The sequence below is a fragment of the Pelophylax lessonae genome, assembly GCF_965119305.1.
Source record: "Pelophylax lessonae genome assembly, contig: HAP1_SCAFFOLD_191, whole genome shotgun sequence".
Classification (NCBI taxonomy): Eukaryota; Metazoa; Chordata; class Amphibia; order Anura; family Ranidae; genus Pelophylax; species Pelophylax lessonae.
In genome coordinates, this window is record NW_028120118.1 from 141,234 (window position 1) to 153,883 (window position 12,650).

Genomic DNA, 12,650 nt, shown 5'->3' on the forward strand with positions numbered 1-12,650 from the left:
GGGCTGATTGTAAAAAAAAAGAAAACAGTGTGGGCCCCCCCCCAAAATCTATTTTGTTTCTGTACTTTTTAAGTGTCAGCTTCTTTTTTTGTTTTTTTTTTCAATCAGCTGTTAGCGGGGAAGTCCGCTGACAGCTGATAAATCATCTGTTGTTAAGGATGCGGCGGTCGGCTTTCCGGCCCGCTGCTTAGCAACCAGCATTGTCAAAAAACATCTTGGGGGTCCCCCAACCCCAGGCTGTTTTTTGACAAATCCTGGCCCCCTCCATAGAGGTTAGCTAAAACCGGTAAGCCCGAGAAACACCGGCGAGCGGCGGGGGATGTCCCCTCCCACTGCTTCTGAAAGCGTTCCATTGGCTCATGAGGCCTTGGGGGGGTTCCTGAGCCTCACGCAGTCCCCAGCTGTGGTTCCCGTTGGGATTGTGTGCGTTTACGTTTCCATTTTGCCCACCCCCCAGTTGGATTATTTATGGACGTTGTGACACATAGGACCTCCAGTGTCCCTCAATGAACCAGAAAGAAGATCCGACTTTTATACTCACCGCTAAAATCCTTTTCTGGGAGTCCATTGAAGGACACACCCCTTCCTGTGTTTATGGGTTTTGGTCCCGGGGAAGGAGGTCATCCTGGGCTGGCCTTCAGGGTTTTGTTTGTCCAGTTCTCCTATGGGCAGCAATATAACCCAAAGGTGACAGACTCCCTGTGTCCCTCTGTGGACTCCAAGAAAAGGATTTTACAGTGAGTTCACAAATCACATTTTTTGTTAGTTTTGGACAGTGTGGGGGGAAGGGTTAGAACCTGCAGGAGGAGGGGCAAGCAGGTAAAACCAGAAGGTGACCTAAAAGTAAAGGTAGTCAGTAGAAGACCTCCGAATGTTACTTACTCTGTGCTTTCCCTTTACAACAGCTAAAAGACAACAAGGTGTGGAACGTTCCGGTGGCAGTGATTGCGGGTAACAGACCGAATTACCTGTACAGGTGAGCTGTATGTGGAGGGTGTTATTACCTGTACAGGTGAGTTGTATGTGGAGGGGTGGTATTACCTGTACAGGGTAGCTGTATGTGGAGGGTGTTATTACCTGTACAGGTGAGTTGTATGTGGAGGGGTGGTATTACCTGTACAGGGTAGCTGTATGTGGAGGGTGTTATTACCTGTACAGGTGAGTTGTATGTGGAGGGGTGGTATTACCTGTACAGGGTAGCTGTATGTGGAGGGGTGGTATTGCCTGTACAGGTGAGTTGTTTGTGGAGGGGTGTTATTACCTGTACAGGTGAGTTGTATGTGGAGGGGTGTTATTACCTGTACAGGGTAGCTGTATGTGGAGGGGTGTTATTACCTGTACAGGGTAGCTGTATGTGGAGGGTTGTTATTACCTGTACATGTGAGTTGTATGTGGAGGAGTGTTATTACCTGTACAGGTGAGTTGTATGTGGAGGGGTGTTATTACCTATACAGGTGAGCTGTATGTGGAGGGGTGGTATTGCCTGTAAAGGTGATCTGTATGTGGAGGGGTGTTATTACCTGTACAGGAGAGCTGTATGAGGAGGGGTGTTATTACCTGTACATGTGAGTTGTATGTGGAGGGTTGTTATTACCTGTACAGGTGAGCTGTATGTGGAGGGGTGGTATTGCCTGTAAAGGTGATCTGTATGTGGAGGGGTGTTATTACCTGTACAGGAGAGCTGTATGAGGAGGGGTGTTATTACCTGTACAGGTGAGTTGTATGTGGAGGAGTGTTATTACCTGTACAGGTGAGTTGTATGTGGAGGGGTGTTATTACCTGTACAGGGTAGCTGTATGTGGAGGGTTTTTATTACCTGTACAGGTGAGTTGTATATGGAGGTGTGTTATTACCTGTACATGTGAGTTGTATGTGGAGGGGTGTTATTACCTGTACAGGTGAGTTGTATGTGGAGGTGTGTTATTACCTGTACATGTGAGTTGTATGTGGAGGGTGTTATTACCTGTACAGGTGAGTTGTATGTGGAGGTGTGTTATTACCTGTACAGGTGAGCTGTATGTGGAGGGTTGTTATTACCTGTACAGGTGAGTTGTATGTGGAGGAGTGTTATTACCTGTACAGGTGAGTTGTATGTGGAGGTGTGTTATTACCTGTACAGATGAGTTGTATGTGGAGGAGTGTTATTTCCTGTACAGGTGAGTTGTATGTGGAGGGGTGTTATTACCTGTACAGGGTAGCTGTATGTGGAGGGTTGTTATTACCTGTACAGGTGAGCTGTATGTGGAGGGGTGGTATTGCCTGTAAAGGTGATCTGTATGTGGAGGGGTGTTATTACCTGTACAGGAGAGCTGTATGAGGAGGGGTGTTATTACCTGTACAGGTGAGTTGTATGTGGAGGGGTGTTATTACCTGTACAGGTGAGTTGTATGTGGAGGGTGTTATTACCTGTACAGGTGAGTTGTATGTGGATGAGTGTTATTACCTGTACAGGTGAGTTGTATGTGGAGGGTGTTATTACCTGTACAGGTGAGTTGTATGTGGAGGGGTGTTATTACCTGTACAGGTGAGTTGTATGTGGAGGGTGTTATTACCTGTACAGGTAAGCTGTATGTGGAGGGGTGTTATTACCTGTACAGGTGAGTTGTATGTGGAGGAGTGTTATTACCTGTACAGGTGAGTTGTATGTGGAGGGGTGTTATTACCTGTACAGGGTAGCTGTATGTGGAGGGTTGTTATTACCTGTACAGGTGAGTTGTATATGGAGGTGTGTTATTACCTGTACATGTGAGTTGTATGTGGAGGGGTGTTATTACCTGTACAGGTGAGTTGTATGTGGAGGTGTGTTATTACCTGTACATGTGAGTTGTATGCGGAGGGTGTTATTACCTGTACAGGTGAGTTGTATGTGGAGGTGTGTTATTACCTGTACAGGTGAGTTGTATGTGGAGGTGTGTTATTACCTGTACATGTGAGTTGTATGTGGAGGGTGTTATTACTTGTACAGGTGAGTTGTATGTGGAGGGGAGTTATTACCTGTACAGATGAGCTGTATGTGGAGGGGTGTTATTATCTGTACAGGTGAGTTGTATGTGGAGGGGAGTTATTACCTGTACAGATGAGCTGTATGTGGAGGGGTGTTATTATCTGTACAGGTGAGCTGTATGTGGAGGGTTGTTATTACCTGTACAGGTGAGTTGTATGTGGAGGTGTGTTATTACCTGTACAGGGTAGCTGTATGTGGAGGGGTGTTATTACCTGTACAGGTGAGTTGTATGTGGAGGGTGTTATTACCTGTACAGGTGAGTTGTATGTGGAGGGGTGGTATTACCTGTACAGGGTAGCTGTATGTGGAGGGGTGTTATTACCTGTACAGGTGAGTTGTATGTGGAGGGTGTTATTACCTGTACAGGTGAGTTGTATGTGGAGGGGTGGTATTACCTGTACAGGTGAGTTGTATGTGGAGGGGTGTTATTACCTGTACAGGTGAGTTGTATGTGGAGGGTGTTATTACCTGTACAGGTGAGCTGTATGTGGTGGGGGTGATAGTATTGAATGATGTCATGCTGTGAATATTCTATGACCTGTCCATCTGTCTGTCTGTCAGGATGCTGCGCTCTGTGCTGTCGGCTCAGGGTGTGAACCCCCAGATGATCACCGTATTTATCGATGGATATTATGAGGTAATGTCTCCATATCTTATTGCACTGCTTCCAGCAGTTGTGGCCTGTGTGCTCAGGATTCCTCCACCCCGATGGTCTCAGTTATGCTTCATTGTGCGAATCCGTGATGGGGGAAGGGGGCAGATCTGTCACACTTTTGCTCTTGGGGGGGCAGATCTGCAGTATTTTGCTTCCAGCATACAAACGGGGGTGGGGGGGTCAGATTTGTAATATTTTACCTCCCTACAATCTGCCCCGTTTAATCCCTCCCCCCCCCCCCACCTTCCCTGAACTTTTGTGTTTGTAATGGAGATCCATCATTGGGGAGATTTTCCTTCACCTCAAATAAACAGAAATTCTCATTAATGAGGGTTCTTATAGCGTTGTCACCAGAAGAGGTGTCCCCATTGGTAGAATTCCCCTCTCTTCCTGGTCTGGTAACATTTTGGATTTCTCATCACTTCCTGTTTTAGTGGCACAATGACGCATATGATAAATTTCCCCAGCAGAGACTCAGACAGCAGTATATTTCTGGGGTCCTAACTGGAGATCGACCGATTACCGGCAGCACCGATATATCGAAGGCCGATCTGCACTTTTCCCAATATATCGGAATCGGCCTTTGGATTTACCGATATTGCCGGAAAGTGCTGTACCGGAGTGATAGCTGCAGCTAGAGGCCTCACCCCGATACCGGCGTCTATAGCCGATGGTCGGCTGTCTAGTAATGACAACTGATGCGCCTTCCACGGCTCGCCGGGTCTCCCATCCCACCAGGAGACCCGGGAACCCAGCCTGCTCGGCCGCCGGAGACCCGATCAAAGCCGCATTCGGCTCTGATTGGGTCTCCATGTAAAAAACCCGGAAGTGATGTCATGACCTCACTGCCTGGTACTCGGCGCCAAATTCAAAAAACTGACAGCATTCAAAACAGCCAAACTTGGCATTTTGATTGCTTTTCAGTGCGGAGGAGGGGTTTGAGGACAAAGAGTTCCGGCTTTGGGACCATTAAAGCCAACAAAGAGTTTCGGTTCCTCCTGTAATAAATTCCATGTCTGTGTCAGGAGCCGATGGATGTGGTGGAATTATACGGCCTGAAAGGAATCCAACACACTCCAATCAGCATCAAGAATGCAAGAGTGGCCCAGGTAAGCCTGATACCCGTCCCATCATCCTCCTCTCCACACCTTCCCATCATCCTCCTCTCCACACCTTCCCATCATCCTCCTCTCCACACCTTCCCATCATCCTCCTCTCCACACCTTCCCATCATCCTCCTCTCCACACCTTCCCATCATCCTCCTCTCCACACCTGTCCCATCATCATCCTCTCCACACCTTCCCATCATCCTCCTCTCCACACCCTTCCCATCATCCTCCTCTCCACACCTTCCCATCATCCTCCTCTCCACACCCTTCCCATCATCCTCCTCTCCACACCTTCCCATCATCCTCCTCTCCACACCTTCCCATCATCCTCCTCTCCACACCTTCCCATCATCCTCCTCTCCACACCTTCCCATCATCCTCCTCTCCACACCTTCCCATCATCCTCCTCTCCACACCTTCCCATCATCCTCCTCTCCACACCCTTCCCATCATCCTCCTCTCCACACCTTCCCATCATCCTCCTCTCCACACCTTCCCATCATCCTCCTCTCCACACCTTCCCATCATCCTCCTCTCCACACCTTCCCATCATCCTCCTCTCCACACCTTCCCATCATCCTCCTCTCCACACCTGTCCCATCATCATCCTCTCCACACCTTCCCATCATCCTCCTCTCCACACCCTTCCCATCATCCTCCTCTCCACACCTTCCCATCATCCTCCTCTCCACACCCTTCCCATCATCCTCCTCTCCACACCTTCCCATCATCCTCCTCTCCACACCTTCCCATCATCCTCCTCTCCACACCTTCCCATCATCCTCCTCTCCACACCTTCCCATCATCCTCCTCTCCACACCTTTCCCATCATCCTCCTCTCCACACCTTCCCATCATCCTCCTCTCCACACCTTCCCATCATCCTCCTCTCCACACCTTCCCATCATCCTCCTCTCCACACCTGTCCCATCATCCTCCTCTCCACACCTTCCCATCATCCTCCTCTCCACACCTTCCCATCATCCTCCTCTCCACACCTTCCCATCATCCTCCTCTCCACACCTTCCCATCATCCTCCTCTCCACACCTTCCCATCATCCTCCTCTCCACACCTTCCCATCATCCTCCTCTCCACACCTTCCCATCATCCTCTTCTCTACACCTTCCCATCATCCTCCTCTCCACACCTTCCCATCATCCTCCTCTCCACACCTTCCCATCATCCTCCTCTCTACACCTTTCCTATCATCCTCCTCTCCACACCTTCCCATCATCCTCCTCTCCACACCTTCCCATCATCCTCCTCTCCACACCTTCCCATCATCCTCCTCTCCACACCTTCCCATCATCCTCCTTTCCACACCTTCCCATCATCCTCCTCTCCACACCTTTCCCATCATCCTCCTCGCCACACCTTCCCATCATCCTCCTCTCCACACCTGTCCCATCATCCTCCTCTCCGCACCTTTCCCATCATCCTCCTCTCCACACCTTCCCATCATCCTCCTCTCCACACCTTCCCATCATCCTCCTCTCCACACCTTCCCATCATCCTCCTCTCTACACCTTTCCCATCATCCTCCTCTCCACACCTTCCCATCATCCTCCTCTCCACACCTGTCCCATCATCCTCCTCTCCACACCTTCCCATCATCCTCCTCTCCACACCTTCCCATCATCCTCCTCTCCACACCTTCCTATCATCCTCCTCTCCACACCTTCCCATCATCCTCCTCTCCACACCTTCCTATCATCCTCCTCTCCACACAGCTGACGTTGTTCATTCTCTTCTCAGCACTACAAATCCAGTCTGACCGCCTCCTTCAACCTCCATCCGGTGAGATTTCATTTATTCCACTCACACATTGAGGGGCTGAATGGTGACTGGAAGTAGGGAAGGGGGGGAGAGGAGAGGAAGGGGGCGGAGGAATGGGGGGGCAGGGGGGAGAGGAAGGTGAGAGAGGGGGGGGCAGATGAAGGGGAGGAGGGGGAGGGGGGAGAGGAAGGGAGGGAAAGGGGGGAGATGAGGAGGGGAGACAGGGGGAGAGGAGGGGAGGAAAAGAGGGAGGGCAGGAGGAAAGGAAGGGGGTATAACTGGTGGGAGGAGAAGGAGATAATGGGTAAATTGGCAGATAGGAGGAAGGCAGTATGGGGGGGGGATTAGGACAGAATGACGGGGGTGGGATTGCGGATTTGGGGAGGGGGGGTGGCGGGTGGTCAAATTTTAAAGGGATAAATCTTTGCAGAGGCACCTCTTGCTACAATAATTCGGGATCTGCACATTGCAGACTGACAGCCCCCATAATACTCATTGTGACGGGAGACACTTTGGTTGGGGGGCTGTGGAACCCAGCTTACCTTAGGGAGGTTGGGAAATCCCTGTCTCAGCCCCCTAGGCCCCTCCTATGTGTAATGGCCGGAATACACGATAAGAAAATCGGCCGAAAATTTCCGTTCAGCGAAGGATCGGCCGATATTCTATTCGTTAATGCCCAGCCATCAGGACCGATATCGATATTGTGAACGAAAAATCCCATTTGAAAAAAACGAAAAATTCTGTCGTCTCGTTTGCGAACGAACGATATTCTATACGTTGGGGTTAAGGTCGTTCATTTAAAATCTGTAGAACATCATCACGCATGCACTGTTTCGATGGTCGGCGGTCAAACGGTCGGGCGATATTCGGCCCGTGTATTCCAGCCATAAGTCACCCTGTGTCTATTAGGGGATCAGGGTGACCAAGGAAATGATGGACACTGAGAATATGGTTTGGATTACTTCAAATGGGAGAGTAATATTTATCAACAATATCTCTCAAGAACTATGAAGATTTAATCCCACTTTACACTGTGAGACCTATAGCCTGTTACCATGAAGTCTGTGACTCCTAAATAATGTGTATTCCATGTACTTCAATGTAGGAGACGGATAGACTGATACTGGGGTCTCCTGCCATTGTCTGTATAATAAGGTGTTCTGTGTTTATACTTAGGATAATGTGTGATTTTGTATTTTGTTTTAGCCTTGTTGCCGGCAGTCTGGTCATCCAGTCTGGTTTAGGTGCGCTGAGTTAATTAGCATTTTAATGATAACCTTGTTAAGATGGGATTAGCCATGAGTCAGCTGAACCTCGTTATCTAACCACTGTGTGATGTTTTGGGTAAATATTCGGCTCATTGTTCATGTAGTGACTGACATACTTCTCAAGTCTATAAAAGTCTGTTTCTTGTTCAATAAAGAGTTAGTTGTTTTCAGACACATACAAGCTAAGTTGTCGGCTAGCTTTGTATGGGGGCGGCTGGGAAATCTGATCTATATGTTCAAGACTTTAGGAAGGCGCATACTGACAGAAGCCCACAAACACAGTGGGGGTTGCGGTTCCGTTACACTGGTTGGCAGTGGTGGGATGCTTCCTGCAGTCTGGGCAGTCTGGGACATCCAAACATCCACCAGGATCCATGGGTCGGATAACAGAGGAGGAGAGGTACAGATATCAGCCGCCATGGAAGAGGAATTCGGGAAGGAGGTTGTGAGAGATGCGGATACAGCACAGGGGACCAATGTCAGAGCAGGCCCTGCTAGGATGGTATGATGTGAATCCGCTTGGAACTCTGGAAAGAATCGCTAGCCCATGAGCAGCGACACCAGGGAAAAATCCTCCCCTCCTTCCAGGAAAGGTACTGGTCGCAGTATGGATTGTGGGCGCTGGTTTTGGGAGATAAACCGCACAAGGAATGGAAAGCTGAGTTAAGCCGGCTTGTCCAGGAGGAGATACGATTGGACGAGAGCTACAGAACTCTCCGCTTTTATGTAACCCAAGTGTGCCCATGGACAGCAGATGACAACCCAACGAAAGGCTTTGGCTACGGCAGCCTGGGACTGTCATTAGAGAAGTGGTCAGAGGAACCTAACTTTGGGAGCAATTTGGAGTGGCGGTTTGAGGAAATTATGGATTCCAGAAAAGAGATCTTGAAAATCTTGGAAGTGATCTGGGCACTGGAAGATTTGGAGTTTCTGGCCGTTCAGGAATGGGAGCTGGAGATCGCCTACAGACGGCTGCTAGACTCTGCTCAGCACCAGCCAGTGTTACCGGGAGAGGAGCTTGAAGGTCCCTCATCCCAGCACCAGACAACAGCACTGGGGGTGGAGACGGTCGGTCCCACTACCCAGCACCAGCCACGGATTACAGATTTACCTGACTTTTCTTCAGAGGATGATATGGATGATAAATCACCTGCCAAAGTGTTGGCACTGGGCCTGAGAGCCACCAGCCTGTGCCCTGGACTTTCAGCATTCCCAGAAACTGAGGATTTATAAAACTTTTCTGCTGAGGAAGAACGTCTCAGTGAGCTTACAGCAGAAGAGCGGACATCCAGGCCTAGCGCTGCTAAACTCTGCCTGAAACAATTGGTGACCCAGGAAGATGTGTGCAAGGCCACTGACTTTTCAGTTTACTTCCCTGCGGAACAGCTGGCATCAGAGCCTAACATCATTGAGTTCTGCCCAACACCCACAGCAGCTTCAGCCTCCCTGAGAGATGAGGCAGCCGGCCTTTCTACTACACCACTGGCAGGGACATGGGATTTCCTGCCAGCAGCATCTGTGGAGTTACAAAAAACTTCTCCACCTGAAGCGCTGACAACTGGACAGAGGGTCCAAGACCTCTGCTCCACACCTGCGGCAATTCCAGAGGCCCAGGGTGAGAAAAGGCCCAGGGTGAGAAGGGAGAGGAGGTTGTCCTCTCTCCCCAACAGTCAGGCCCCGTTCACACTGGGGCGATGCTACTTTGCCGGGCGACCCCATAGGTCGCGGTGCGCTGCTCGCACCGCGACCTCGGAGCGGCCGGCACGGACTTCATAACATTGAAGTCTATGCAGGTCGCTCCGGGTCGCCCCAAAGAAGCTCCGGACCCTTTTTCTAAGTCGGAGCGACTTGTGTCGCTCCTATTAGAACGGGTCCGCAGCTTCTCTATGGAAGGCGACCTATCAGACGACCAGGTCGCCTGACAGGTCGCCCCAGTGTGAACGGGGGCTTAGTCAGAGCGGAGGAAACTATCTTCCCACCCCAGCCAGGATCTGTGCATCTGGGAGAAGGTACCAGAGAAAGGTTGTCTCAACAGCCAGATGAGGGTAAGGAAGATGGAGCAGCCGACTCCCCTTTCCAGCAGCAGACGGCGCCCCAGAAGGATGACACCAACCCAGCAGAAGAGCTGTCAACAGGGCAGAGTGCTTCTGGCCTCTGCCCTCAACTAACAAAGGATGGGTTTCCTGAGAAAGTGGATGGGACTACAGTCTTCAATTGTATACTTCAGGGATGCTGGGCAGACGGCCCAGTTCCCCAACAGCCTGACGAAGTGAGCCCCGCCACCCTGGCTTCTCTCCAGCGGCTGAAAGGACTACTAGGAGAAGGGCCAGTCCATGCTTCTCCCCAGCGGCGGGTATGTTCTACTTGAGAGGCAGAGGTTGGCTGGGTGAGTATTGCTGTGTTACGGACAATTTGTTTGGGGTACTGTGTGGGTACAGACATTGGGGGACGAGAACTATGGACTAACTTTGAAGTCAACCCTTTTGGTGTCTCCTCCTGCGTTAGTCTCCTTTGGAAAGGGGAGAGATGTGATGGGAGTCACTTTGGTGCTTTGGTGGGGGGGGGGGGGGCTGTGGAACCCAGCTTACCTTAGAGAGGTTGGGAAATCCCTGTCTCCCTAGGCCCCTCTTATGTGTAAGTCAATCTGTGTCTATTAGGGGCACAGGGTGACCAAGGAAATGATGGACTTAATGGACACTGAGAATATGGTTTGGATTACCTAAATGGGACAGTAATATTTATCAACAATATATGTCAGTACTATGAAGATTTAATCCCACTTTACACTGTGAGACCTATAGACTGTTGTAGACCGTTGCCATAAAGTCTGTGACTCCTAAATAATCAAAGCAATGCTTAGATGTGTATTCCATGTACTTCAATGTAGGAGATGGACAGACTGTCACTGGTGGTCTCTCCCTATTGTCTGTATAATAAGGTGTTCTGTGTTTATACTTAGGATAATGTGTAATTTTGTATTTAGTTTTAGCTTTGTTGCCGGAAGTCTTGTCATTCCAGGCTGGTTTAAGTGCACTGAGTTAATTAGCATGTTAATGATAACCTTGTCTAGATGGGATTAGCCATGAGTCAGCTGTACCTCGTTATCTAACCATTGTGTGATGTTTTGGGTAAATATTCGGGTCATTGTTCATGTAGTGACTGACATACTTCTCAAGTGTATAAAAATTATGTTTCTTGTTCAATAAAGGAGTTAGTTGTTTTCAGACACATACAAGCTAAGTTGTTGGCTAGCTTTGTATGGGGGCGGCTGGAATATCTGGTATATAGAAACATGGTATATATGTTCAATATATGTTCAAGACTGTAGGAAGCCGCATACTGACAGAAGCCCACAAACACAGTGTGAGTCGGCGGTTCCGTTAGACTCCTATTACCCCCATAATCTGCCATTGTCTGTTCCTGGACCAGGTTGGCCTTTCTTGTGAATGATTTGATTTCTGCAGTTTGTGTGACACATTGTGTCCGGTCCTCTCCTGGGACCCCCCCATGTTGGTATATAAGATTACGGGTTTATGTTTCTTCCCTCTGCAAGATCTAGATATGAGATCCCATCAGCAGAGTGAAATTTGGGGTCCTCGTCTGCGGGGGGGGGGGGGGGGGAGTGTGATGTCCAGCAGCACAGTGACCCACCTTCGGTGGGAGATCTGTGAATATGGCCGCTCTCTGATTTCTTATTTTACTTTCAGGATGCCAAGTTTGTGATGGTTCTGGAGGAAGATCTGGACATCTCGGTGGATTTCTTCAGGTAGGTGACATCTTCTGTAGATTGTATAGAGTGGCCATACACAGATCTGCAACACATGGAGCCTGGAGGGCGGAGCATTGCCTGTGTGAGCCGGGAGGGCGGAGCATTGCCTGTGTGAGCCGGGAGGGTGGAGCATTGCCTGTGTGAGTCGGGAGGGTGGAGCATTGCCTTTGTGAACCAGGAACGATGGAAGCTTTCCACACATCCTTTCCTTCCTTTCATCATATACTGTGTGTGTGCTCCCGGGATCTGATCACCTCTCCATTCATCCCCCAGGATCTTATCACTTCTCCTCGGGATCTTATCACTTCTCCATCCATCCCCCGGGATCTGATCACCTCTCCATCCATCCCCCGGGATCTGATCACCTCTCCATCCATCCCCCGCGATCTGATCACCTCTCCATCCCCCGGGATCTGATCGCCCCTCCATCCATCCCCTGGGATCTGATCACAAAAAATAAAAACTACTGACATCAGTGGGGGAACTTCCAGGATCACAAAGGTCACACTTGTGACCGGGCCCTGGCATTCCACCACTGTGGGGAGGCCCCAAAATGGCAGGAAGGGGGCCCACTGCAGAACTTGGGAAAGTCTCCCGCTGCGGGACTGTAATAAAGGGCCCCACAACGAGAGTAAAGGGCCCCAGGATCAGTGGGAAGAGCCCAGGCTTGAAGGGAAGGGCTCCGGCCAGGGGTCCGGGGGGCCCTTCATGGTTTCTTGTCCCGGGACTCTGAAGGTTCCAGTTACGCCTCTGCAGAAAAGCATGGATGGCTCACAGTGTAGGACCTCCCACCGTCAGCCTGATTTTAGTGTGCACAGATTGTGAAAAGATAATAAATAAATACTGAGCCCTGCGTTCCCCATCTCTTCTGTATATACTGAGCTCTGCGTTCCCCATCTCTTCTGTATATACTGAGCTCTGCGTTCCCCATCTCTTCTGTATATACTGAGCTCTGCGTTCCCCATCTCTTCTGTATATACTGAGCTCTGCGTTCCCCATCTCTTCTGTATATACTGAGCTCTGCGTTCCCCATCTCTTCTGTATATACTGAGCTCTGCGTTCCCCATC

At 49.9% G+C, this 12,650-nt stretch overlaps 1 protein-coding gene across 3 annotated transcripts in view; it reads left to right on the top strand.

Annotated features, from left to right (window-relative positions):
• Nucleotides 1–12,650, top strand: part of POMGNT1 (protein O-linked mannose N-acetylglucosaminyltransferase 1 (beta 1,2-)) — a gene marked incomplete at its 3' end in the record, with an annotated part of 59,168 nt that overhangs the window by 26,615 nt on the left and 19,903 nt on the right. For all 3 annotated transcript variants that reach the window (XM_082276011.1, XM_082276013.1, XM_082276012.1), the window contains exons 10-14: nt 906–976; nt 3,566–3,641; nt 4,685–4,768; nt 6,525–6,566; nt 11,521–11,579. In XM_082276011.1, coding sequence (XP_082132137.1) covers nt 906–976; nt 3,566–3,641; nt 4,685–4,768; nt 6,525–6,566; nt 11,521–11,579 — 332 coding nt within the window. The remainder of the gene's footprint in view (nt 1–905; nt 977–3,565; nt 3,642–4,684; nt 4,769–6,524; nt 6,567–11,520; nt 11,580–12,650) is intronic.